Below are 24,253 nucleotides of genomic sequence, written 5' to 3' on the forward strand. Positions count from 1 at the left end.
CAAACAAACATATTTTTGTGTTTACGCGAATTTCCCGCTTTCCGCGCCGAAGGTGTGCCGTCGGCCACTTACATCGGCCCTATTTCCCGGATCCTTTTCGATCCGACGGACAATAAAAAATATAACGGTTACAATACATAAATAAATATATATATATATAGAACTTTATAATCCTAACATATTATGAATTGTAAAATAAACCGCAAAACATTATTGATACTATAATTATTTGGTGAATAACATTATTGATAATAATAATAGAAATAATAGAAAATGGTATGTTGTGATTGTGATTGAAACAAACATTCTTTCTAAACAGAGTTCGATTATAGTATAAGTTTCTTGATTTAAAATGTGCTATATTTAAATCATTTAATTATTTTTTAGGTGAGGGGGTACCGTTGCACGAGATGCCATTTGAATTATTGAAAGTTGGTGTGATAGTCAATGGCCAATCTAATGGAAAAATATGTGTCCAAGTGCCTCGATAAAATGGAAAAAACTGATAGTGCAGTGTATAGAAAGAAAAGGGTTAAAAACTGGGAGAAAAAATAAATATTCCTATTACGATTGATTAAAAGACTGTGATAAATATTGTAACATGGTCTTTTTGGAAGCCAGTCACAAAAGCGGTCGCGCCCGGCCGGGAGGCGTCTGAGAGCATTTTTCGAGTTTTTGCGTTTCGAGCGGCGACCTTTTCGCTGACTCGCCCTTACTCGGTATCGGGATCGAAGTGGTGGACTAGGAGAGTTTGAATTGTTCTAGAGAGAAGAGGACCCAGGCTAACAGCGGAGAAACGACCTCGGAAAGGGAGAAACGGAGACCGAGCGACCGGCCCGGTGAGTAGAAAAGAGCAATAAAATGTACACAGTACCGAGTACGAAAGAGAAAGATACTGCAAGTGAACTCGTTACAGCCTCGAGTGAACGAACAACAGCGGTCCGTAACGGGGAAGGAAAGGCGCCCGCATCCCTCCACAAGGATGACCACCCCTGAGGGGCCCGTCACCACTCGTCGAAGGAAACTCGGAGATCGTCCGGGACCAATCACCCCGGGACGCTCTCCCCCAGCGGAAGGCTGTCACGAACACCCTCATGCAGCCGTACGAGGTGTGGACGGGACCGCCCAGAATGGACCTGCAACATCGTCACTCCCGAGAGCGGACGTTCGAATTTGGCGACGGAAGTCTGCGACCAGCCGAGACGGCGATTCCGACTCTCCTTAAAGAAAGAACCACGACACTCTACCCTCTGTTGATACCGAGCTTCCGAGGCTGAGCCGTCGTGCCCGCTGATTAATTGTCGCGATATTAATGAGTGGTGCGGCCTGACCGTACCTGGCGCCCAAAAATTACGATACGGAGTGACGATTGTAAGAAAGGAGAGCGGCACGACGAGGTTGCGCAGCGGTCTCTCTCGCACTCTCTCTCTTTTGGACGAGAGAGGACGGAGAGACGGTCGCAATGTATCGACATTTTGGAAGACCAATGTCCACCACCAGATAGATATAATGGTAATTTAAGACCTAGAAAATTATTGCTCTTTTATGAAAAATCACGGAAAGCTCGCATTGCCGAACTTGAAGAAAAGTGATACGCAGAATATGCCTAAGCGAAGATACCAGCGCTTACGAGCAAAACTCATGTAAACTCAATCGTGCAGGCAATACATGCGCGTTAAATAGGTTTCAAAAAACGTAACACGAAAGAGCTGTACAAAAGTCTCTTTGCGAATACTATATATGATTCTCCATGTAAAATGATTCATTGGCGAAAGCCATCGAAACAACATAACAGAACTCGATAATCCCAATGATTACCATTAATGTCAATTAGAAAAGTGAATGCAAAGAGTATATCAATGTTTATGAGATAAGTTTTATCACGCGTGTAAGAGAGAATTGTAGTAAATGTGTCGAGACATATTTTCATGAGGTGTAAACAGAACGATAATCGGCTGCTGCCGCGGCTGCTCTTTTATAACCGATCATTTTTTTTCTGAGATAAGTTCGATCGCACGTGAAGCACAAAGGGCTGAATAGGATATATAATGAGGATCTATGCGCTCTCAAATCATAGTCCAGGATTTAACAGCACACTGACCGGTCCGCGAAAAAAGTTTATTTGGCCATATTTTAACGAAAGTAGGGAAGTAAAAACATTAACTCATTTTGTGTGACTTGGATTGTGTGTAAAAAAATGTGCCCAATTTCTAAGAATAAAGACATCATTGTGTTCGACGTTTCTGAGGACGAGATGGAAGTCATCATGATCTCTGATGACGAGGCGGTCGACGAGGTGGTCGACGACAAGGAGTACGACATGTACGATCCTGTGTATGACAGGAAGGTGAATATCGTCCTGGATGATACTGAAGGAGAAATGGAGATAGAATTCGTGCCAAACATCGTTAAACAAGAAGAAGAGGAGGAAGAAGAAGAAGAAGCAGAGGAACACCAGCCATTAATCGATGATGGTTACAAAAGTGATCGCGTGATTGTCTCGCGAGATTACGCTAAACAATGCGGAAATTGTATCCCTCGATGAGAACACGAGGGTGTGCGTGTTCTTTTCGTACGTATCACCATACGGATCCATCAAAATCTGCATTCCCTGTTTCATAAGAAACAGGGATAGATTTGCAATCATTGACGTCATCGAGAGGCACGAGACGATGCGGTACAGAAATGTGCCGCATCACTATTGCATCGACTGCCAGGAAAAATTGTTTACAATCTTCCTGGGCAACATGTGCCCAATGTGCCAAGGATGTAAGTATATACATATATAAATATTAAAATACCAAAAAAAATATAATAAAAAAATATTAAATTATATTTCTGTGTGCAGGTACCTAGCTACAGTCCGCCGCGTGAGCCTCTCTCGCCTCTCTCACAACCACCGATGCGGCACGCCGGCTCTCTCTCGCCGCGCTGGCTTTCTCTTTTTCGTGCCTCTCTCGCCGGCTCTCTCGCCGCACCGCTGAATCCAAGCGTGGATCCCGAGCCGCCGTACCTCTCTCGCCTCCGACCTTTTTTTATATTAATTTTTATATATTTTTATATATCTTACATAATTTTATATATCGTTTATATGTTTATTTTATATAATTTTTATTTTATATATCTTTTTATATTTGTATCTTTTTATAATTTTATATAAATTTTTAATTTATGCAATTGTATAAATTTTATATTATAATAATTGCACATTCACGCACGCACGCACGCGCGCGCGCACACGCGCACACACACACACACACAAATTTTTGTAAATATACACAAAATTTATAATAAACTATATACTATATATAAAAAATTATACAATTAAACCTTTTTGTTTTCCCATCCCTTGCAACACCCTGCTAGCATATAAAAAAGTAATTAAAAGATAAATTAAAATAAAAAAATCATTCTCTGCATTAGCATCTCTTCTTTCTCTCGCAAATGCATGGGAGAGCGCGCGCCTCTCCATGTGTCTCTCGTAGCCGCCGGATCCAAGCATGGATGCGACCCGCCGGCCCTCTCGAACGTGAGATGTAAACATTCGGCACTTGGTTTGTTTTTCGAAATAGATAGCGTCTGGTGATATAGTCCTTTGTGAAGATTTTTTAAGTAGGGTACAGCCTGTGGAGAGCGGGTCTGTCTCTGCAAAGGTCATCACAAAAAATTCAAACGTTCATCAAAGAAGCAGTAACAGCAGAAGCATCAGCAAGACCAAAATAAAAAAATGATGGAAGGATATTTGCACGGTATCGACCCCGAAATAATAAGATCCATTGGATATTGTTTTGCCAGATGTTCATTTAGCAGGTAATGCGTTTTTACGAATTTTGAAAAGAATCGTTTTAATATGAATTCTGCGGCGAACGCGTCGAGACATGTTTTTGCGGGGGATTGCATTTTGCCCTCGCGGTACCCCCTTCCCCATAAGCGACGGTTCTTCATTGTTTATTTTAGAAAGAAATACCAGCGCCGATAACCAGCGGCTGCAGGAATTTATAAACAAAACAAGCGTCGAAAATCTGCGGCTGCTAATCAGATATCAATTACTACGTTATCTAAATTTTTCCTAGAAAAAATTCCTACGAATTATCCACGAGGAGAAATCAATCGGGGAAGTTAAACAAAAGCTGTGAAATCTTATATCGTTCCTTTGGCGAGCGCCGAAAATCAGCGGCCGCTTTATAATCAGATATCAATTACTACGTTATCTAAATTTTTTCTTAGAAAAAATTCCTACGAATTATCACCGGGAAGATACGCATACCGGGGAAGTTAAATAATCGTTCGTACGTTAACGAACAAAGGGTTGAACGGGATATATAATGAGGACCCTGATGCTGCCGGGTCAAATCAAAGTACGGTGACCACGAGAGCGCATGATTTCCTCATTCGGTGTGCAAGAAAAAAAGTTTAGTGTGTTCAAAGTAATCAAAGTAGTTATATCTGTGTAGTTCAAGTGAATTTTTTACAAAAAGTGGAGAACGCGGAGAATGTTGAGCGCGACCTGTTGGAGCGTTCCCGCCAAGTCTCCACCTTGGGCGAATATTTCGGATGGCTGCAAGAGTGCGAAGAGTTTATCGAAGAGCTGGAAGGACGCAGCCGTGTCAAGCGTCCGCGTCTCTCGATTGGACATAAACAATCTCTGGTGGCTAGAATAGCGCAACTCGAGGGTGCAAAGGTGCGCCTGCAGAGACGGTATGTCGGTGGATCCATGCCTGAATACAGTGGCGGCGGCAATAACGCGCAAAGACTTGTTTGGCGCGAAATCGATACGGCGTTCGATAGCCGTATACTGAACGGCGCGGTAATTAACGCAGACTATATCGAACCGCATCAATTTTTAGAAAATGCCGCAGACATTGTAGTCGAGAACGTGGAGAATGTGCTGCAGAGACACATCAGTGTAAAGGTGAACACTGTTTTCAACGGCGAGTTTGTATCTGGTGATAAACGCGCCAATAAAAGTATCAACACGAGAAACTTTGAACTCTTTTGAACGTCTGATGTACGCGAGTAATACGAGTGCCGCGTAATCGAGCCCACGCTAGCATCGCTAGAAGAGTTCCAAGAACGCGATAGCGGCTGGGCATTGTCGCGGATAATAGATTTAACTGTGAATATCAACAAGTGCAATTCAATGCGCGCAGGATGTCATGTCAAAATACCGCAAAAAATTGTGACAAAGAGAGCGGTTGTTAATGTGCGATCAGCAGACAATGCGTGTTTTGCATGGTCAGTGGTGGCCGCTCTTTACCCCGCTGAAAGAAATGTGGAACGAGAATCCTCCTATCCGCATTACACTACAGTGCTGAATCTCCAAAACATTGAGTTTCCAGTGACTGTGAATCAAATTAAAAAATTTGAACTTGCAAACGACATCTCCGTAAACGTGTACATCATCGAGAACAAGAACATCGTCCCGCTACGTCTTTCGAAAAAAAAGAAAAACAGACACGTCAATCTGCTGTACGTGGAGGACGAAAACAGCGTCAGACATTTCGTGTGCATAAAGAATCTGTCTCGCCTCGTGAGCTCGCAACTGAGCAAACACAATGGTCAAAAATATATATATGCGATCGATAAGTATATATTTATTACACGTAAATTATATTAACAATTTTAATTAAAATTTTTTAAAAATACACCTCTAATATTATTAACCATGACAACTCAAGGTGATATAACTGAGTACAAGCCTCAAAGAATAAACAACAAGAGAATCAAATTCCTCCGAGGGCTTCCGGCAGAACATCAAGACTTCTATCTTGAGGAGGACAGGTTCACTGTTTAAAATGCAGGATTTTCAGCAGGTAAAGGACATAAAATATATAACAAAATATCTTTTATACCCCAAGTGAAAAAAAGTTTGGCTGTATACTGCTATATAGGGTTAGACCCTTTTAAGTGATTATGAGAGGAGCTGCATACATGTATTTGCATTGGCTGGATTATACTCTAAGGAGTGGCAAGAGAATAATCCTAAATTTGTTGAGTTGTTAGGAGAGACTATAACTATTTTAGCATCATACACTTATTATAGCTCTATAAGAGACTCTGGACTAGAGACATTTCTATCACGATGCAATGCAGAAGTTAAACTGACAACTTGGAGAACAAGAGAAAGTATAGTTACAATGGAGATAAGAGAGGAATTAGCCAAAGCAATGGGTCTAGAATCATTCGACACGTCACCACAATCTTTCACCGTCGTTGCCTTATCTACATTAATATTGATAGGAAAAAATGTAACAGAAGTAAATCGAGACGGGTGGTTCAAAAATAGGTGGAAGGCATTGGCTAACGTACTATCTGTATCTATAAATCCTGATAGATTGGAGCCTCCACTATTAAGAAATTGTCAAGCACTTTATTCAATATGTTCCTCAAATCAGCCAATCAGAAGTTGTTTATTCAAGATAATGAGATCTCTAGCTAGCATTCCAGACAATGAGTGTCATGTAATATTTGACAGGATAATAAGACTTTTACAATGGGCTGAGATGAGTCATATTTGGATGGTGTATTTTCAGATGTTTACACTATTTCTTTTCGGAGGATAAATTGCAAGCGCATATGATAGACTGCGGAAAATTGAACGACTGCGCTATCCGGTTGCCGAGCGACAAGGACAAGTGGCTCGGCTTTGACAACTACACGAGAAAGGAGCGGCCGTTTGTGGTGTACGCTGACTTGGAGTGTGTTTTGACAAAAACCGAAGATGCCAAAAATTACCAACATCTTAACGCCTGACGCGTGGTTAAAATTTCGCACCGCGACACATTGTCATATATGCGAACGTCCGTTTGACGAAGACAATACACGTGTTCGCGATCATTGCCATCTCACTGGACGGTACAGAGGTCCTGCGCACTCAAATTGTAACTTAAATTACAAAGAATCATTTTGTATTCCTATAGTTTTTCATAATTTATCAGATTACGACGCGCATTTCATTATCAAGGACATAGCCACAGCGTTTGAAGGGGAAATCGAATTACTGCCGATAACGAAAGAAAAATATATATCATTCTCGAAAACTGTTAGATTGATGCAAGACAATATTTCGAAAAATTATATTAAATTACGGTTTATCGATTCGTATAATTTTCTCAGTGCTAGTCTTGACAAATTAGCGTCATTTTTGGATAAAGATAAACTAAAAATTTTACATTCAGAATATCAAAATTTATCGACAGATACGTTTAATTTATTGACACAAAAGGGCGTCTTTCCATATGAATACATAGACTGCGTGGACAGATTACAAGACACATGTTTACCGCCGCGCGACTCATTTTACAGCTCTCTAACCGGCGACACAGTATCCGAGAGTGATTACGCGCACGCCGAGACCGTCTGAAGCCGATTCTCCTTTCGAACTCTAGGCGAATATATTGATTTACATTTAAAAATTGATGTCTTGTTATTGGCCGATATATTTGAAAATTTTCGCGACAGTTGTATTAAAAGTTATGGACTCGATCCCGCGTATTATTATACTCTCCCCGGATATACATGGGACGCCATGTTAAAACATACAAATATAAAATTTGAATTATTAACAGACATTGACATGGTAATGTTTGTCGAACGAGGTATACGCGGCGGCCTTAGTCAATGTTCAAGTCGATACGCACAGGCTAATAACAAGTACATGCAATCGTACGACCCATCGAAACCCTCATCTTACCTCATGTATTTTGATGTAAATAATTTGTACGGATGGGCAATGTGTCAACCATTGCCGTATGCCGATTTTCGGTGGATCGATGATGTATCGAATTTTGATATATCATCTATTGCGTTCGACTCGCCTATAGGCTATGTTCTCGAAGTAGATTTAGAGTATCCGCAGCATCTTCATGACGCGCACATTGACCTACCGTTTTGCTCGACACGCGACAAGCCGCTCGGCAAGCGGGAGTATAAACTCCTCGCAACGCTTTACGATAAGAAGCGTTACGTAATACACTATCGTAATCTGCAGCAGTGCACACGCCACGGACTTCGCATAACAAAAATATGCCACATACTACAATTTACTCAGTCAGCGTGGCTTCAAAAATACATCGAACTCAACACACATTTTAGAACACAAGCGAAAAACGATTTTAAAAAAAATTTATATAAATTAATAAATAATACGGTATTTGACAAGACGATGGAAAATGTGCGCAATCATGTGGATGTAAAATTATTAACAAAATGGGACGGACGGTACGGTGCGGAGGCAATGATCGCGTAACCAAATTTTCATAGTACAAGCACACTCCCTGACCAAGTTATAATATATCACTTCTCTCTCAATGATGTAGAAAGAGAAGGAATCATTCGGAGTTAACTTGGGGAAAATATGATACAATTGGAATATTATATTATTTCTTTCATCATCGCATGTAAAACAGAGATCACACATAATAATAATTTAAAATATAGAAAATACACTTATACAATGTTTCTGCCATAACCATATCAGAAATAGCAGTACATATGTTAATTTTTGACGGATCTCTGCAATCACACATGATCGTAGATAAACTCCATTTATGATATGATTAATATTTCTCTAATGTGATATATTATTTTATATTACATTTTAATTTATTTTTGTTAATATATTGTGCTGACACGTCATGCTTTACTTATATCATTTCAATGCCGGCAAAATCAGTTTTAATTTTTACAGCATTCTACCATCATATTATGATACAGATCCTGCTTCATTTCTGCTGTTTTTCTGCAGCTATTATTTGAAACGGCAGACCATGCTAACCTATTGCCAAAATTATACCAGCATAGTATATGGTATGTAGTGCACAGTTTGCAAAGCATGCTATTGGCAGGCTTGGCTATCTGGGTATTTATTAGTATAAGTATTTTTAGACATCTTTTAGATATCTCCTGGATATCTTTTAGAAATATCTTGAAGATTTCTTTAATGAGATATCTTTTAGATTTCTACAAGATTTCGATGTTTACTGGGTTATATCAGTTGTGGACAGGTATAGAAATAATGCTTTCATTTTTCATGGATTTTTTGATACATAAAATCTCAACAGTCTCACTATTTTCATCAACTTCCTGCCTTTCCATAAAAATAAATCATAGATTATGTGTATCGCTATTTGCCGTGCGGCAAACCGCAGAAATATTTCTATTGTGTAAAATAAAACTTTTTAAAACTTTTTTAGTCTGTTGCTGAGTTTTGGAAGGACCTTCCATCGCATATTCTCATCCCAATTAAAAAGGATACTGTTGCAGAAGGATATATAAATCTAGGAAACTGCATATACGATATGTAATACAACTATAAGTAATTATGAAACCATTTATAGTCAAACATTCTATTTCACGTAAACGTTTACACAATGTATCTTTAAGACAAAAGAAAAATATCATTTCTGAAATTAGAAATAATTTACATAAAAATTGTTCACAAAATTGTATGAGATAGTCAAATACGGTTAGTAATATTCAAGATGATATACCAGGTCCATCGCATACAGAATGTAGTTCTTTTACAGCCAATCTTGAAAACAATATTTATAGTAATAATAATAATATAAATACTCAGGAAAACAGCTTTGATTATAATAGTCTTTTCTCTGATAGTGATGCTTCTTTGTCTTTTAGTACTTCTTCCATTGAATCATCATTCCAGGAAAAATTGGCATCTTGTTTTGTAGACAATCATTTGACTCATGTTCAAGGTAATAGTATTCTATCCCTTTTACAAAGCCATTCTTGCTTTCGTGATTTGCCCAAGAACGTTAGAACTCTTCTAAATACTCCACGAGTTAAAATTATTGTTTCGAAAATAGAACCAGGGGAATATATTCATTTTGATGTGGAAACAAGTATTATTGAAGTACTTTCGCGTTTTTCTTTTGATTCTCTTCCTAGTCAAATAGATATTCATTTCCATACTGATGGGTGCAATTTAGACAAATCAGGAAGTGTGCATTTTTGGCCAATTCAATGCAGACTTAGTAATATAAGGCATGTAAAGCCAATAATAGTAGGAATATATAAAGGCACTGCAAAACCATACAATCCAAATTTATTTTTTGAGAAATTTATTGTAGATATTAAAAGAATATTGGCAAATGAAGGGATAATTATTAAAGGAAACAAATTACCTATACATCTTAGGTGTTTTATAGCTGATGCACCAGCTCCCCACACAACACATGTACGTCCTTTGGACGTCCAATATATGTCCTCACATGTCCCCCATTCGTGGGACGTCCAAAGTACGTTATTCGGACGTCCGATATATGTCCTCACATGTCCCCATTTGTGGGACGTCCAAAGTACGTTAGTCGGACGTCCTGTTAAAATTTCAACTGCGATGGACAGTTGTAGGACTTTAAAAAGACATATTCCGGACATCTTACAATATATCGAGATACCCTGTAGTTAAAAACTTAATTTTTATCGATAACATTCGTTTAATACATATAAATTTTGGTTGTGTCTTTTTATATCCAAAATAAGACGTTTATTTTATGTCCTGTAGACATCCTCCGTTTAGTTCTGTGAGGACGTCTGAGCTGAAGATTCTAATTCTATTATTATTATTAATTATAATTTTCTTACAATAATTTTTATTTTTTACAATTTTTTTTAGAGTGACTTTTAATCCTGATAATTTTAGGCGCTAGTGCGCAATGCGCTGCGCATGTCCTGGTCGGCCGGGTTTTCACGTGTCACAACATGTTTCGTGCTCGTGCTCTCGTGTGCCGCTCGTATCTCTCATACCTCGTGTTATTGAACAAAGAGATATTTATTGCAGAGAATATATAGAAAAGTCTTAGTGAAAATATCAATAATACCGGATTCTGTGTAAGTCAGTGACGCACCGCCAAAATACTACTGAATGACAACAATCATAACCTCAGATTTTACCAGTTTGTGTTGATTAAAAACTTTCTATGATAAAATTTTCATAGATGTAAAAATTGAACTATATAACGTACTCTAGAATTCTGAAAACAGTAATGCATGGGTTATTTTCATATTTTACTACTCTAGAAATGATAAAGGAATTTAAATTGACAAAAAACACTGAAAGTTTATAAAAATTTACACATAATTGTATACGTTAACTTTGAACACTTTAATTGGAGTTTTTATTTTAATTTTTTTTATACTAAGTAAACTGCGTGAACATATAAAAAATAGCACGTCAGTAATATATTATTTTGTTTTTGTTACACTAACATAAATTTTATAAATAAACATATTGATAATTTTGATGAGCTACTGGTTATAATGCTAAAAGTAGTATACTTAAGATAATATTGCAAAAATTATATACATGTATTTTATTGATTTAAATAAATTCTAACTATCTAAATATATAATATATGGTCTTAATAGTTTTCAATGAGCATTATTGAAACATTTGTTGCGTTCAGCAGAAAAAGCAGCTCATGCGGCGACTGTTGATTCTTTAATGTGATTATTTCCTTTAGCTCTTCGTTGGATCTAAACATAGAAACTAATCACATTAAAGAATTAATAAGCACTCATTGGCCGGTATTCATAGTCAGATCTTATATTTAAGATCGTCTTAAGATCTCGTTTAACCAATCAAATAGCCGTATAACGTCATTTGATTGGTTGAACGAGATCTTAAGACGATCTTAAATATAAGATCTGACTATGAATACTGGCCATTGTGCTCTTTTTCTGTTGAATGCAGTCATTATATCAACATAATTACATACTTTGGATGTCCGTAGTAAGCACTAAGGATATCCGCTGGACGTCCCATTTATAGCCTATGGATGTTGTTAGGCGGAACATAGGACATCCTTAATACATCCACAGGATGTACACGGGACGTCCATCGGATGTCCTTGGTGCTCGCTTCGGACATCCAAATTATGTTGTAATTACGTCCATGTGTTATGTGGGTCGTGCTTTTATTCTTAATCATAAAAGTCACGTATCTTGTCAACCATGTTCTAAATGTAAAATTTCTGGAATACGATGTAAAGGGCGTTACATTTTCTGTGGTATTGATCATTCCTTGCGGACTAATGAGGACTATGTAAGAGGTTTAGATAAAGATCATCATAAAGATGGTACAAGTCCACTATCAATGTTACCTATAGGAATGGTTTCGCAAGTGCCTTTTGAATATATGCATTTGGTTTGTCTTGGAATTATGAAAAAATTGTTATCTGCTTGAGTATGCGGGAAGTACTCACAGTTTTCAAAGTTATCTACAAGATCTATCTCAATTATATCTTCACGGTTAGAAACATTTGCAGCATATTGTCCATCCGATTTTGCAAGGCGTCCCAAATCACTTAATATGTGCACAAAATTTAAAGCCACGGAATTTCGTCAATTTCTTCTGTATACAGGTCCAGTAGTAATCTATGGTATTTTTGATAAACATATGTACATGCATTTTTTATTCTTACATGCTGCCATTAGGATTTTAGTTTCTCCATCATTGTCAAAGACTTATTTAAATTTTGCAGATCTTGCATTAAAAAAATTTGTGGATAGATGCGTCAATTTTTATAGTCCAACCCAGCTAGCCAAGAGTGATAAAATCACGTTTCGTTAAAGCTTTTCGGCAAAGTTTGCTTTAATTTTAACAACAATTTTCTGGCAAACATTTGCCTTGCTTCGTCTTGTCTAAATATTTCGAACAAATTAACGGCAAAACTTTTCGTTATATGATGCTGCAATTAACAGAGAAAAGTTTGTTCGTAAATTTTACTTATAGAAGAGAGCAAATGATGGTATCATGGTGAAATACAAACTTTACGTCAATAATAGCAAATCTTGTGATACACGATATAAAGCAAATTTGTGACAAAAACAGAGCAAATCTTGCCATGCACGGTATAACAAACAATTTACGAAAAAATAGAGCAAAGTTAACTCTGATACGATAAGACGCAATATTCATGCAAATAACAGAGCAAACCTTGCTGTGCATGGCGTGATAGCAAATTTGTGGCAAAAATAGAGCAAAGATTTGTTCTGGCATGATGAGACGCAAAATTTACGCAAATAACAGAGCAAACCTTGCCGTGCATGGCGTAGTCATGTGTCACATACGTTTGCGCGCTTTTAATGCGCGCTACTACGTTTGCGCGAATTTTTGTCCTGTAACCTCCAGCACTGTTCCCGCGTTCTTCTAAATTCAACCACCGTGAGTGCTACCATACGTGCCGCAAGGTTATCACAGAGGTTATAATTCTAGAAGCTTCCCACATTTTTGAGACGAGCTTCCAAGTTCTAAGTGCCGCAAGGTATCGCAGAGGATTAGAAGATTTTTCAGGCAAGTATGAAATCAGTTAAATATTCTGTTTCGCGTAAATCTTTCTACCGGTTGTCTGCGAGACAACGAAGGCGAATTACTTTTGAAATTAAAAATACTTTACATTCAAATGTTTCACAAGATCCTGTTACGCACAAACAGTTGGATAATGCTGCTTCCTTTAACGTTGCTGATTCTTTTCGGACAGACAATAAAGTTTCTTTTACGGACAATATAGTATTAGATATATTCGTACTATTGTATATATTGTATATTTCAGGTGTTGCTGTTATTATTAGTTGAGAACTCCCAAGACGAAATTAATGGTGTTCAACTTGGCTCAGCGTCCAATAACATCGTCAAGAAATAAAAATCGTTTCCGTTATTCAATAATTAGATATATCACCGTTAAGGCCTGAAAAACTCAATCAATCAGATGTCGCAGATGAACTAACAGAACATCTTTTTTTTCGCTATTAGACAATAATGCGTTACTTCACGCGTATTTAGGCGGCGGGAAAATTGATACTATTTATTGCAGAATTATAATGGCTTTAATATAATTAACATATATAGTTAATTTAAAATCTTGATACTACAGTCATTTGTCATGTTTAAATTTTTAATCTCTTTTCAAATATAATAATTATAGACAAATATATATCTACAGACAGTATATTTATATTTATATAGATAATATATTTATATTTGTCTATAATTATTATATTTGAAAAGAGATTAAAAATCTAAACATGTTACGAATAATTCTAAGGCTCAAGATTTTAAATTAACTATGTTGATTATATTAAAGTGCGTACAGACTTGCAACAGAACATCGTAACGTAACGCCGTTGCGTGACATCGACGCAATGTATGGACAGTACCTCGCACCAAACATTTAAGCGTTACGGGGTATTGTCCATGCATTTCGTCGGTGTTACGCGACGGTGTTACGTTACGATGTTCTGTTGTAAGTCTGTACGCACCTTTAAGGTCATTATGTAATTCTGCAATAGATGGTGTCAATCTTCCCGCCGTCTAAATACGCGTGAAGCAAAGCACAATTGTCTAAGGCCGATATTACATTAATACTACAAAATGATGGTGGTCGGACGTAACGATTGAATATTAGATAGAAACTTTAGAAATTCTCTATTCGTTAACCAATTGCTACGTTCGACAAACTCGTCGTACGATATATGTAATATCATTATAATAGCGAAAGAAAAGGTAGCTTCGGTCAGTTCCTTTCGTGACGCCGATTGATCGAGTTTTTCAGGATTGAGCAGTGATATATATATTAATTAAATAGCGGTCTATATATACATATAAAACGCTTATGTCTTTATATATATGATTATAAATTATAGATATCCGATTTTTTAAAAATAAAAATTTGAAGATAAATATATGGAAATAAATATAAAACATTTTTGATAATAGAAACTTTAAAAAAATTGCTTAAGTATTATCCCTCTATTTAGAGAGATTAATATATAGTATTAATTAAATTTGATATAATCAAATATATAAGCAAATTTGTAGCAAGAACAGAGCAAAGGTTTTAACAGTGCGGATTGTAATTAATAATAAAATAATGAGCTCATTAGAAGGACTTTAATAGCATTAATTAAATTTTATATAAATAAATAAATATAAAAATAATTAAAATTCTATATATTTTTTATTAATATTAATAATAATAATAAAATATAAAGAAAATTTAATTATTTTTATCTATTTATATAAAATTTAATATACTATTAATTAAAATCTTTTTAATGAGCTCATTAATTCATTAAATTATTATATTAATTACAATCCGCACTGTTACGACAACCTTTGCTTTGTTCTTGCTATAATTTGCTATTAAAGTCATGCACAGCAAGGTTTGCTTTGTTATTTGCGTGAATTTTGCGTCTCATTGTGTCAGAGCAAACTTTGCCCTGTTCTTGCCACAAATTTGCTATCACATCGTGCACGGCAAGGTTTGCTTTGTTATTTGCGTGAATTTTGCGTCTTATAGTGCCAGATCAAACCTTGCCCTATTCTTGCCACAAATTTGCTATCATGACGCGCACGGCAAAGCTTGCTCTGTTATTTACGTGAATTTTGCGTCACGCTGTTGTGACAAACCTTGCCAGCAAAAGCTCAGCTTAATGCGGACACACCTTGTTGCAATTTTGCTACAAAGGCCTGCTCGAGTTTGCCGCAATCTTTGTGCAAAGTTTGTATCATTTTGCTAGCTGGGAACATTTTATTCGTATAATATTCATGGTCTTCTTCACCTTGCCAATGATGTGCAACAGTTAGGTCCTCTTGATACATTTTCTGCATTGCCATATGAAAATAATATGAGAATTTTTAGAAAATATTGTAGGAAACCTGGTCTGCCTCTCCAACAAATGTCTAATAGATTTGCAGAGATAAAAAATCATGGCACAACTGAACCGCATAAGACAGAGTCTTCTATTCATGCATCTATGAAGCATAATGCAGGTCCTCTTTCATGTAATCTTACTTCAAATTGTGTTCAGTATCGTAAGATCAGATTTAATGAAATCTTACTTACTTTAGACATGCGTGATAACTGTTGTATTTTGCATAATGGATCTGTTTCCATCGTTATTAATATATTTATGACAGAAAATTTATATTGCCTGGCAGTAAAAAAATTTTTAGATATAGACAAATTTTATGATGTCGGTATTACATCTTCAGCTTTGCAAATTTTTAAATGTTCCTCAATGAGTAATGATGTTTCTTTTATTCGTATTAATGAAGTTCGTATAAAATGTTACAAAATGCCTTTTTGGGATTGCACATCTATAGGGAACAGTAGTGATGAAGAAAATCACCCTCAAAGTGAAAAATATATAATTGCTGCTATTATACATAATTAGTAAAATTTACTGCATACTTATTTTAAATGCTTTTTTTTAATGTATTTAAATAAAATGCATATATTTATCATTATATAATATTTTCCAGTTGTGCATATTGGTTATTTTTTAATCCTAGCAAGTATTTAATTTTGTACAGAAATTCTTTTAATTACTTAAGATACATAAATGTTTTTTATTGTGTGAGTTACTCTTTATATAAAATAAAAGAATGCAATTACATATAATATATAAATCTATCATTTAATCGTAAAATAAATAAAGCTGTTAAAAAATAATTTTACAAAATTTTATATTAAATAACATTAATTTCTCTATATTATTCCAATTGTTTCTCTTTTTATATTTCATGTTTTTAATATTTTGCGAAGTTACTTTTATATATCTTTAAAAACAGTTTATTAGAGATCCTACCTTATTTTTTTCAGAGAAATTTCTGAGAGATTACATCGCATTGAACGAGAAATGAGGTGCTATTTGACTGCTATTACTACGATATATGATACAATTAACATGTATTTAACTAATTAATACTAAAACAGTTTTCCTCTGAAACTTTTTCTACAACCAATATTTTGTGATATTAACTTGTAACATTTTATTTGACTTACCCTATATTATAAATATATAAAATAATTTCAGAAAATTTAATAACATTTTGGACCACATTTTAAAATGTATGCAAAAAAAACAGCGCCGCGTAGTACGCAAACCTGATTGTTTACCAATTTCTACAGTAGCAGAATTGATTGTTTTTGAAACTGTCAATGAAGAAACATATGAAGATGTGGTAAGTTGTAGAATAAATAACAAAAATTCAACTTGTGTAAAAAATAAGTAGTATAATGGCAGGTATGGCCCGTCAAAACAAACCCCCACCACCGACCCGTCTGGCGCCGGGTCTTATCTTATCTTTCCCCCACCACCGGCGTCTGGCTTTTCCGAGTGTGGGTGTTAGGGGGAAAGGGTGTTGGGGGAAAAAAAAATGGCGACTGGCCCCGAAAGGTGGGGATGAGAATTTTTATTTTTTATTTTTTCTGATTTTCTCTGGATTTGAACCCGGGACCTCCGTGTTTCCGAGCAGGGTCCTAGTATGTTGAGCTAAACGAGATCTTACTAGTCTAAGGATTAGATGTGGTATTTAAGCTAAAGTTGCGTAGAGTACGGCATGGGGGTTCGGGTATACGTATGGCAAGGATAGCTCGTCGAATCAAATGGTCGATATTGGACGGGGGTGGGGTAAAAACAGTTCGGGTATACGTATGGCAAGGATAGCTCGTCGAATCAAATGGTCGATATTAGACGGGGTGGGGTAAAAACATTTTGGCCAAGAAAAGCGTCGTGCGGTCGACCGGTGGCAGGTAGTAGCTGACAATGGCGTAGGGTAATAAAAAAGAACACGCAAATATTTGTACAGGCGAGCATTCCGACTCGCGTCACGATAAAAAATAATAATACATCGTCGTAGATTAGAAAGATGTCAGATAAAATTTTATTTTAAAATAACTCGCTGCTTAATGAAGGTAAACAGGAACATGCATGTTGAGGAAATTTCTGGAAAGAGTAAGTGAAAGAAAATTGAACAATGGTTTTAAAAGTACAAATATGATTTATATTTAAAATATTTTACAGAACAAAATTATTCACAATCATTTCAAAAAAATATTCGTCGAATAATTATTAAAATTTACGTTTTGATATAATTGCATATACAATTTGTTCGAAATAAAGTGAAATTATTTCTAAAAATGTTATCTCGAAGTATACATCGAGAAATGTTAAATCTTTCAGTTGGGTGCGTACATTACGTTCTATTTCCTTACTGTTACCTCTGATCGTGAGTTTCACGATACTGCTATTAATGCTACCGTTGACAGGAAGATTTAACTGTATTTCGTTAATTAAATATCGAGCACATTCGTTGACATTAGTTGAAATAAAATTTAGACGATTTAAATTAGCGTTCACACAATTAACTATATTTTCTACACCTTGAAAAGTCGTTCTCTGCATGACTATCGCAATGTTGTAAGTTTTACGTTTCTTCGCCTTCGGTCCGTTTTCGTTCGTATCCTCCGCAGTTTCGGAAGAAAGATCTTCTTGTTCGTTTTCACGATATGTTATTAGTATGGCTCTAGCACCATATGCGGTAGTGAAATTTATAATTATCTTGTTAAAGATGATCGAGCTCAAATTAATTTTATCACCATTTAAGTAGCTCGACATCGTTTCCATGTTTTCTTGAAATTTTTGCCACGATTCCATGTCGAAGCAAATCCCTGCAGCTCCGTGAGATGTTAATTTAACAGCAGGTAGAAAATCCAGTTCGACGTTGTCTTCCGTCATAAGACCCACTTGAATTTTCTTCGTGTAGGATGAATTCAATCCGTATGTTGTTGACAGCAACATGCGCGGTTGTTGCTCGATTTTCTTAAGATTGTTCATGGTAGTTGCTACCGCGTAGAAAATCAAAGATTTAATAATCAAAGACGCGGAAAAATCGAAAAATCGAGAACTTTTTTACTAACTATCTTTTTACTAACGAACTTGAAAGTCCGGACGATGAAAGACGAGTGAGCGAAGATTTTCAAGAAAATTTATAAGAAGATAAAATAGAAGTGGTAGGGAGAAAAGGCATGCGCAGATAAATAAAAATTATGAGGAAGGGGAATTTTTAAACAATATAAATGATATAATTTTTAATGCGGAAGGGGAATTTTTAAACAATAAAGTAATAGGGAGAAAATGCATGTGTAGTATAATAAAAATTATGTGGGAGAGGAATTTTTTAAACAATATAAACGATATAATTTTTAATGTGGAAGGGGAATTTTTTAAACAATATAAATGATATAATTTTTAAATCTGACTACAGAGAAAATATAAAATTCCTACCGCTATCGAGAAAAGATACCCGAAAATTTCTCATCTTGATTTCCATAAACTTTTTGTAGCTAAGTAAATATCGCCCTAGATTAAATATTTTCTGTATCTAACAATAAGTAAATATTACCATATATATATATATATATTTATATATAAAACAAGGGTAAGAATACTCGGGCATGAGAAAAAAGATAAAATAAAATAGAGAAAAGATAACTAAAAATTCCTCATCTTGATTTCCATAAACTTTTTGTAATTAAGTAAATATTGCCCTAAATTAAATATTTTCTATATCTAAGTAAATATTAACATATATATAAAACAAGGGTAAGAATACTCGGGTATGAGAAAAAAAGATAAAATAAAATCGAGAAAAGTTACCTGAAAATTCCCCATCTTGATAAAAACGTATAAATACGGCTCTCGGAGTTAAGTTAGTTACATTTTTTCGAATTTCGTCTCTCGCGTACTCACGTATTCGACGCAAGTGTACTATTAAATTTCAAATAATGAGTTTGAAAAAAGTAATTGAAATTTGTCTATCACTAGCGCAGAGTTTATGCGGGAAAAATTTTTCCAGGCATATATATGAATTAGCATGCGCTAGTGAAGACAAATGCTTCAATATTTTTGGAAAATTCGCGGGGGAATGTCCCAGCGCTGTGCTAGCGGTATTATTCCGACTAGGGCATTTTAGTGTTTTTCGCGAATTAGTGATTATCGCGGGTGAGGTGATCGAGTCGCGATACTATTTTGGTGGTGAGAAGGAAAACGACGCAGCAGGCCACATAGAATATCTCCTCCTGCATTTTCATCGAGTTCTGCGGGGAGAAGATAATAATGGTAAGTTTTTATTTTTATTACAGTTAATTATAAATAAATTAATTAAAACTACCCCAATTATTTATTTATTTAATTCGCTAAAACTTTAGCTTTCGTACGCCCTGTCGCACGCGTTACAGGAAACCGGCTGCGCGTACTGGAGAATCGCCCTGTATCACTAAGGCTAAGGTTAAATAGAAGACGACGAGCGGATTCTTCGCCGGAGCCCGGGCCTTCGCGTAAGTTTTTAACATTATAAATTATATCACGCTGCTAGAAAAACATTATATTAAACAGGAAATTTTTTAATAAAAATGTTATACGTTCCAGGCCGTGCACGCATCGTGTTAACGCCGGAGTTGGAGCATCCGGTTATTGATTTAGCCGAAAGCGATAACGACGTGGAAGAAGTGCGGGTTCGCGAAGTAAGTCCGTTCGATGAGGCGACCATATTTACTCCGCTTGAAAGTAAGTAAGAAAAATACTACAGTGGTATATATCAACACAAAAGATTTTTTAATTATGTGAAATACTAATAATATATGTCTGATGAATATTAGATGACGCGGCAAATGAAAACGTGGTCGTAGAGGATCGAGAACGGGGGGAGGAAATCGATGAGGAAGTAAACACGATTCCGGAAGATGAAGAGGATCTGGAGGAGGAGGAGGAGGAAGAGTCGGAAGAAGAAGAGCAAACGGAAGATGAAGAAGAAGAGCCGGAAGAACGAGAAGAACAAACGGGAGATGAAGAAGAAGATGAAAATAACAACACCACGTTTTCTGTAGAAGAAGAAGAAGAAGAAGAAGAAGAAGAAGAAGAAGAAAATAGCGGGGAGATGGCTGAGGAAGGTAATAATTACATATTTTATACTTAATCTTCTCCTACGTTTAAATTTTTTGTTTATTCTAATTAAAATAAAATTTTATTAGGAATTTCTTTCTCTCCTAACATCGCGCCCGAAATTTCATATTCACCGGAGTATTAACCCTCGCAGGGTGACACAATTGCCCCGGTAAAAGAATATTAAAACGTAAGTGAACATAACATAATTATTAATAACAACAGTTTCACATTATTAATAAAAATTCAAACGTAAGAGAGTAATATTTTATTAAATATTTTATTTTGTTAATATAATTTTTTATTTCTCACAGTACAAAGTGGTGGGGGAAGGAACGTCAGAATACACCGAGAAGATTCTCAAACCCGCTCCGGTGAGGAAACTTCCGACGAAGAGCGAGATTTAGCGGCTGCTGGTGGACAAGAGGAAGTAACGAATCAAGAGCTCGAAGGTAATTTTAGATATTTAATAATGTTAGCGGAAAACGTGCGTCGGTTTAGAACTTTTGGTATAGAAGGACGGGAAATTAGTTTCCGTATTCGGCCGATACCCGAAGGAGCAAACGCGTATGAGTGGTTAGAAAATGCGTTTCGCGAACTTCACGAGTACGCGTTGCATTCGTGCGAACCGAGGGATTACGTCGGTATGTCTTTTGATTCCGCAAGTTTAACTCGTGGCCCCGCAGGTATATCGTTCCGACCTTCGCGAGATTTGACTTACGAAAATATTTGGGAACTCGTAAGCTCGTTAGCGCAAAGCTGCGGAGGACACGATATAGCGCGAGAATTTAACATTCGGATTTTTAAAGTCACTCCACCCATTGGTCGCGGACGTAACGGGCTTACGCCCGATGTTATTGCTAGACGTTCGATTTTAACAATTTCCAATACCGATAATTTGTCTTCCTCGCGCGCTTGTATCGGCTCTAATTTTTAACGAGCGTGGAAATTTACGCACGGGAGAGTTACACGCGAAATGGAATGCGGTGAGAAGACAAAACTCGGTGTTACAGCGCGAGTTAGCGTTGCAACTTACGAGGGAGGTCGGTGTCACGATTCCGGAGGAAGGGAGTGGAATTGTTGAAATCGAGCGTTTTCAGCAATATCTCGCGAGCGAAAATGTCGCGATAATAATATATAACGACGATACTTTTGGTCGAGGCGGTAAGCCGCTATTCGATGGAAACGTGTTTCTAACCACTCTGCAGCGGGAAATAAAAGCTTGTCTAAATTTATTATACCGTTCAAATAATAAACATTTCGATGTAATTTTAAATTTAAATGCAGCAGCAGGCGGGCGAGGATATTGCATACCGTGTAATTTAAGTTACCGCTCCGATGCGAGAGAGCATCGATGTTCTAATAAATGTCCGCGATGTAACGGAGAGCCACCGTGTGAGCAATCATTCGCGGATCGTATTAGGTGCAATAATTGTAGACGTGAATTTTTCAATCATGCCTGCTTGGAGCGTCATCGCGCGGCAAAATCATACGACGGTAAATCACGTCGGAGTGTTTGTGAAACTATGCGATTTTGCGAAAATTGCGGACGTTTGATTCAAAGAAATAAACAACACGAATGCGACACGACTTATTGCGCTACGTGTCGTTCTCTTCAGCCTTTGAATCATCTTTGTTACATGCTTCCCCTTCGTCGGCATAATAATAATAATCGTCCCGATCCGCGCACTTCCGAACACGCGGATCGAAATAGCGAGCAACAACAGCATCACCGGAGAAACGACGACGACGATGACGCCGAAGGTTCGATTAATCAGACTCGCGAACACGTAGAAAGCCGGGTCGCATTCGTGTTTTATGACTTTGAGACGAGGCAAGACGAAACGCTCCAAGGTAGCACAAATGTAAAAATTCACGTACCTACGCTCTGCGTCGCTCAACAAATTTGCGAGGAGTGTGCAGGAATAGATGAAATGTCGGTGCGATGTCGTTGGTGCGGTATTCGCGAATTTATATTTCGTCGCAACCCCGTGCAGGAATTTGTAGATTTCGTAACGCGACCGATAAAATATTTTAAACAAATAATCTGCATCGCGCATAACGCAAAGTCATTCGACGCGCAATTTATTTTGAAATATATCGTGGAAAACCATGTCTTAGAGCCTCAAGTAATTTTAAACGGAACGAAAATAGTTGTATTAACGCTAGGTCATACGAAATTTATCGATAGTATCAATTACATGCCGATGCGTTTATCCGAATTACCCAAAGCTTTCGGACTGGCAGAAGGTACGAATAAAGGCATTTTTCCACATTTATTTAATACTATCGATAATCAGTCTTATGTCGGAGCGTTACCCGGTGTTCAATATTATTCACCCGATTCTATGCAAATAAAAGAACGCGAAAAATTTCTCGCGTGGCACTCCGAGATGACACGCGCGAATTATGTGTTTGATTTTCAACGTGAAATATTGCTTTATTGTCGTAACGATGTAGATATCCTTAGACGAGCGTGTATGGCTTTTAGAAAAATATTCTTAGAGCGTGGAAACGTGTGTCCATTCGAGGAATGCACAACCATCGCCTCAACGTGTATGCGCGTATTTAGAAAAAACTTTTTACGCGAAAGAGAGATCGGAATTATTCCAACGGGGGGATACAGGCATGCGAATATTCACTCGCGTAAAGCCCTGCAATGGTTGATATGGAAAGAGCGGGAGCTCGGACATCATATTATCCATGGCGGTCGCGCTCGAGAATATCGATTACGCGATGGTACGCTAGTCGATGGATACTACGAGTCGGTAGAAAATAACGTAACGCAATATTACGCATTACAATTTCACGGTTGTTTTTGGCATGGTTGTCCAAGATGTTTTCGGGTAAATCGCGACAGACTGCTTTCGACGGATCGTACAGATACGTGTGATTCACGTTACGAGCACACAGTTGCAACGACATTTCGTCTTCGAAAGCGTGGATATAGGGTGATTGAGAAATGGGAATGCGACTTTGATCGCGAGATGAATGAAAATGTCGAGATGCGCGAATATTTACATCGACATCAAATGATAGACGCCAAACCGCTCGATCCCCGAGACTCATTTTACGACGGACGCACAGGAAATATCGTGACGCGATACGAGATCACGGGTACGGAAAAAATACGTTACGTGGATGTATGTTCTCTGTATCCGTTTGTGTTGAAGACCGGTGGTTTTCCGATTGGTCACCCGACAATATACGTAGGTGAGGAATGCGAGGAGTTAATCGGATTATCACCGGGATATAATTTCGATTCAGTCGAGGGGGTCGTGCGATGTAAAGTACTTCCTCCCCGCGATCTCTTTCATCCTGTATTACCCTATTGCGTGCAGGGCAAATTATTATTTGCGTTATGTCGTAGTTGCTGCGAAACATTTTCTCAGATTGCGTGTACTCACGAAGCTCACGAACGCGAATTCGAAGGTACATGGATATCGTGCGAATTACGAAAAGCAATCGAGAAAGGATATTTCGTGACAGGGGTTAGTGAGATTTGGCA

At 37.0% G+C, this 24,253-nt stretch overlaps 3 protein-coding genes and 2 pseudogenes across 4 annotated transcripts; 4 read left to right on the forward strand and 1 right to left on the reverse strand.

Moving 5' to 3' along the window:
• Window positions 1-9,322: 9,322 nt before the first annotated feature.
• On the forward strand, window positions 9,323-10,426 carry LOC146724502 (uncharacterized; annotated as a pseudogene).
• A 1,413-nt stretch (window positions 10,427-11,839) lies between these two features.
• Window positions 11,840-13,647, forward strand: LOC146724503 (uncharacterized; annotated as a pseudogene). The gene is made up of 2 exons (XR_014924041.1): window positions 11,840-13,312; window positions 13,572-13,647. The product of XR_014924041.1 is annotated as an uncharacterized LOC146724503 (transcript).
• Window positions 13,648-15,168: 1,521 nt separating this feature from the next.
• Window positions 15,169-16,194, forward strand: LOC146724504 (uncharacterized). Its single transcript, XM_085479689.1, has 2 exons — window positions 15,169-15,180; window positions 15,538-16,194. Exons 1-2 carry the CDS (start codon window positions 15,169-15,171, stop codon window positions 16,192-16,194), a joined length of 669 nt encoding a protein of 222 aa, XP_085335815.1.
• Window positions 16,195-17,036: 842 nt separating this feature from the next.
• Window positions 17,037-21,682, forward strand: LOC146724505 (uncharacterized). The gene is made up of 5 exons (XM_085479690.1): window positions 17,037-19,923; window positions 20,013-20,141; window positions 20,233-20,370; window positions 20,463-20,753; window positions 21,060-21,682. Exons 1-5 carry the CDS (start codon window positions 19,590-19,592, stop codon window positions 21,680-21,682), a joined length of 1,515 nt encoding a protein of 504 aa, XP_085335816.1. The 5' UTR covers window positions 17,037-19,589.
• Window positions 17,838-20,753, reverse strand: LOC146724506 (uncharacterized). Its single transcript, XM_085479686.1, has one exon. It carries the CDS (start codon window positions 18,637-18,639, stop codon window positions 17,875-17,877), a length of 765 nt encoding a protein of 254 aa, XP_085335812.1. The 5' UTR covers window positions 18,640-20,753; the 3' UTR covers window positions 17,838-17,874.
• Window positions 21,683-24,253: the final 2,571 nt, after the last annotated feature.

The sequence above is a fragment of the Nylanderia fulva genome, unplaced genomic scaffold (assembly GCF_048542155.1).
Source record: "Nylanderia fulva isolate GAGA-0341 unplaced genomic scaffold, ASM4854215v1 Scaffold128, whole genome shotgun sequence".
In the NCBI taxonomy this organism is placed as follows: Eukaryota; Metazoa; Arthropoda; class Insecta; order Hymenoptera; family Formicidae; genus Nylanderia; species Nylanderia fulva.

What these genes read in the sequence shown, in the direction of transcription:
- LOC146724506 (XM_085479686.1), bottom strand. Translation starts at nt 18,639, where the DNA reads ATGAACAATCTTAAGAAAATCGAGCAACAACCGCGCATGTTGCTGTCA.
- LOC146724505 (XM_085479690.1), top strand. Translation starts at nt 19,590, where the DNA reads ATGAGTTTGAAAAAAGTAATTGAAATTTGTCTATCACTAGCGCAGAGT. An exon ending in CATATTTACTCCGCTTGAAA is followed by an intron (nt 20,371 to 20,462) that starts GTAAGTAAGAAA and finishes GATGAATATTAG; the next exon opens with ATGACGCGGCAAATGAAAAC. An exon ending in CGGGGAGATGGCTGAGGAAG is followed by an intron (nt 20,754 to 21,059) that starts GTAATAATTACA and finishes TATTTCTCACAG; the next exon opens with TACAAAGTGGTGGGGGAAGG.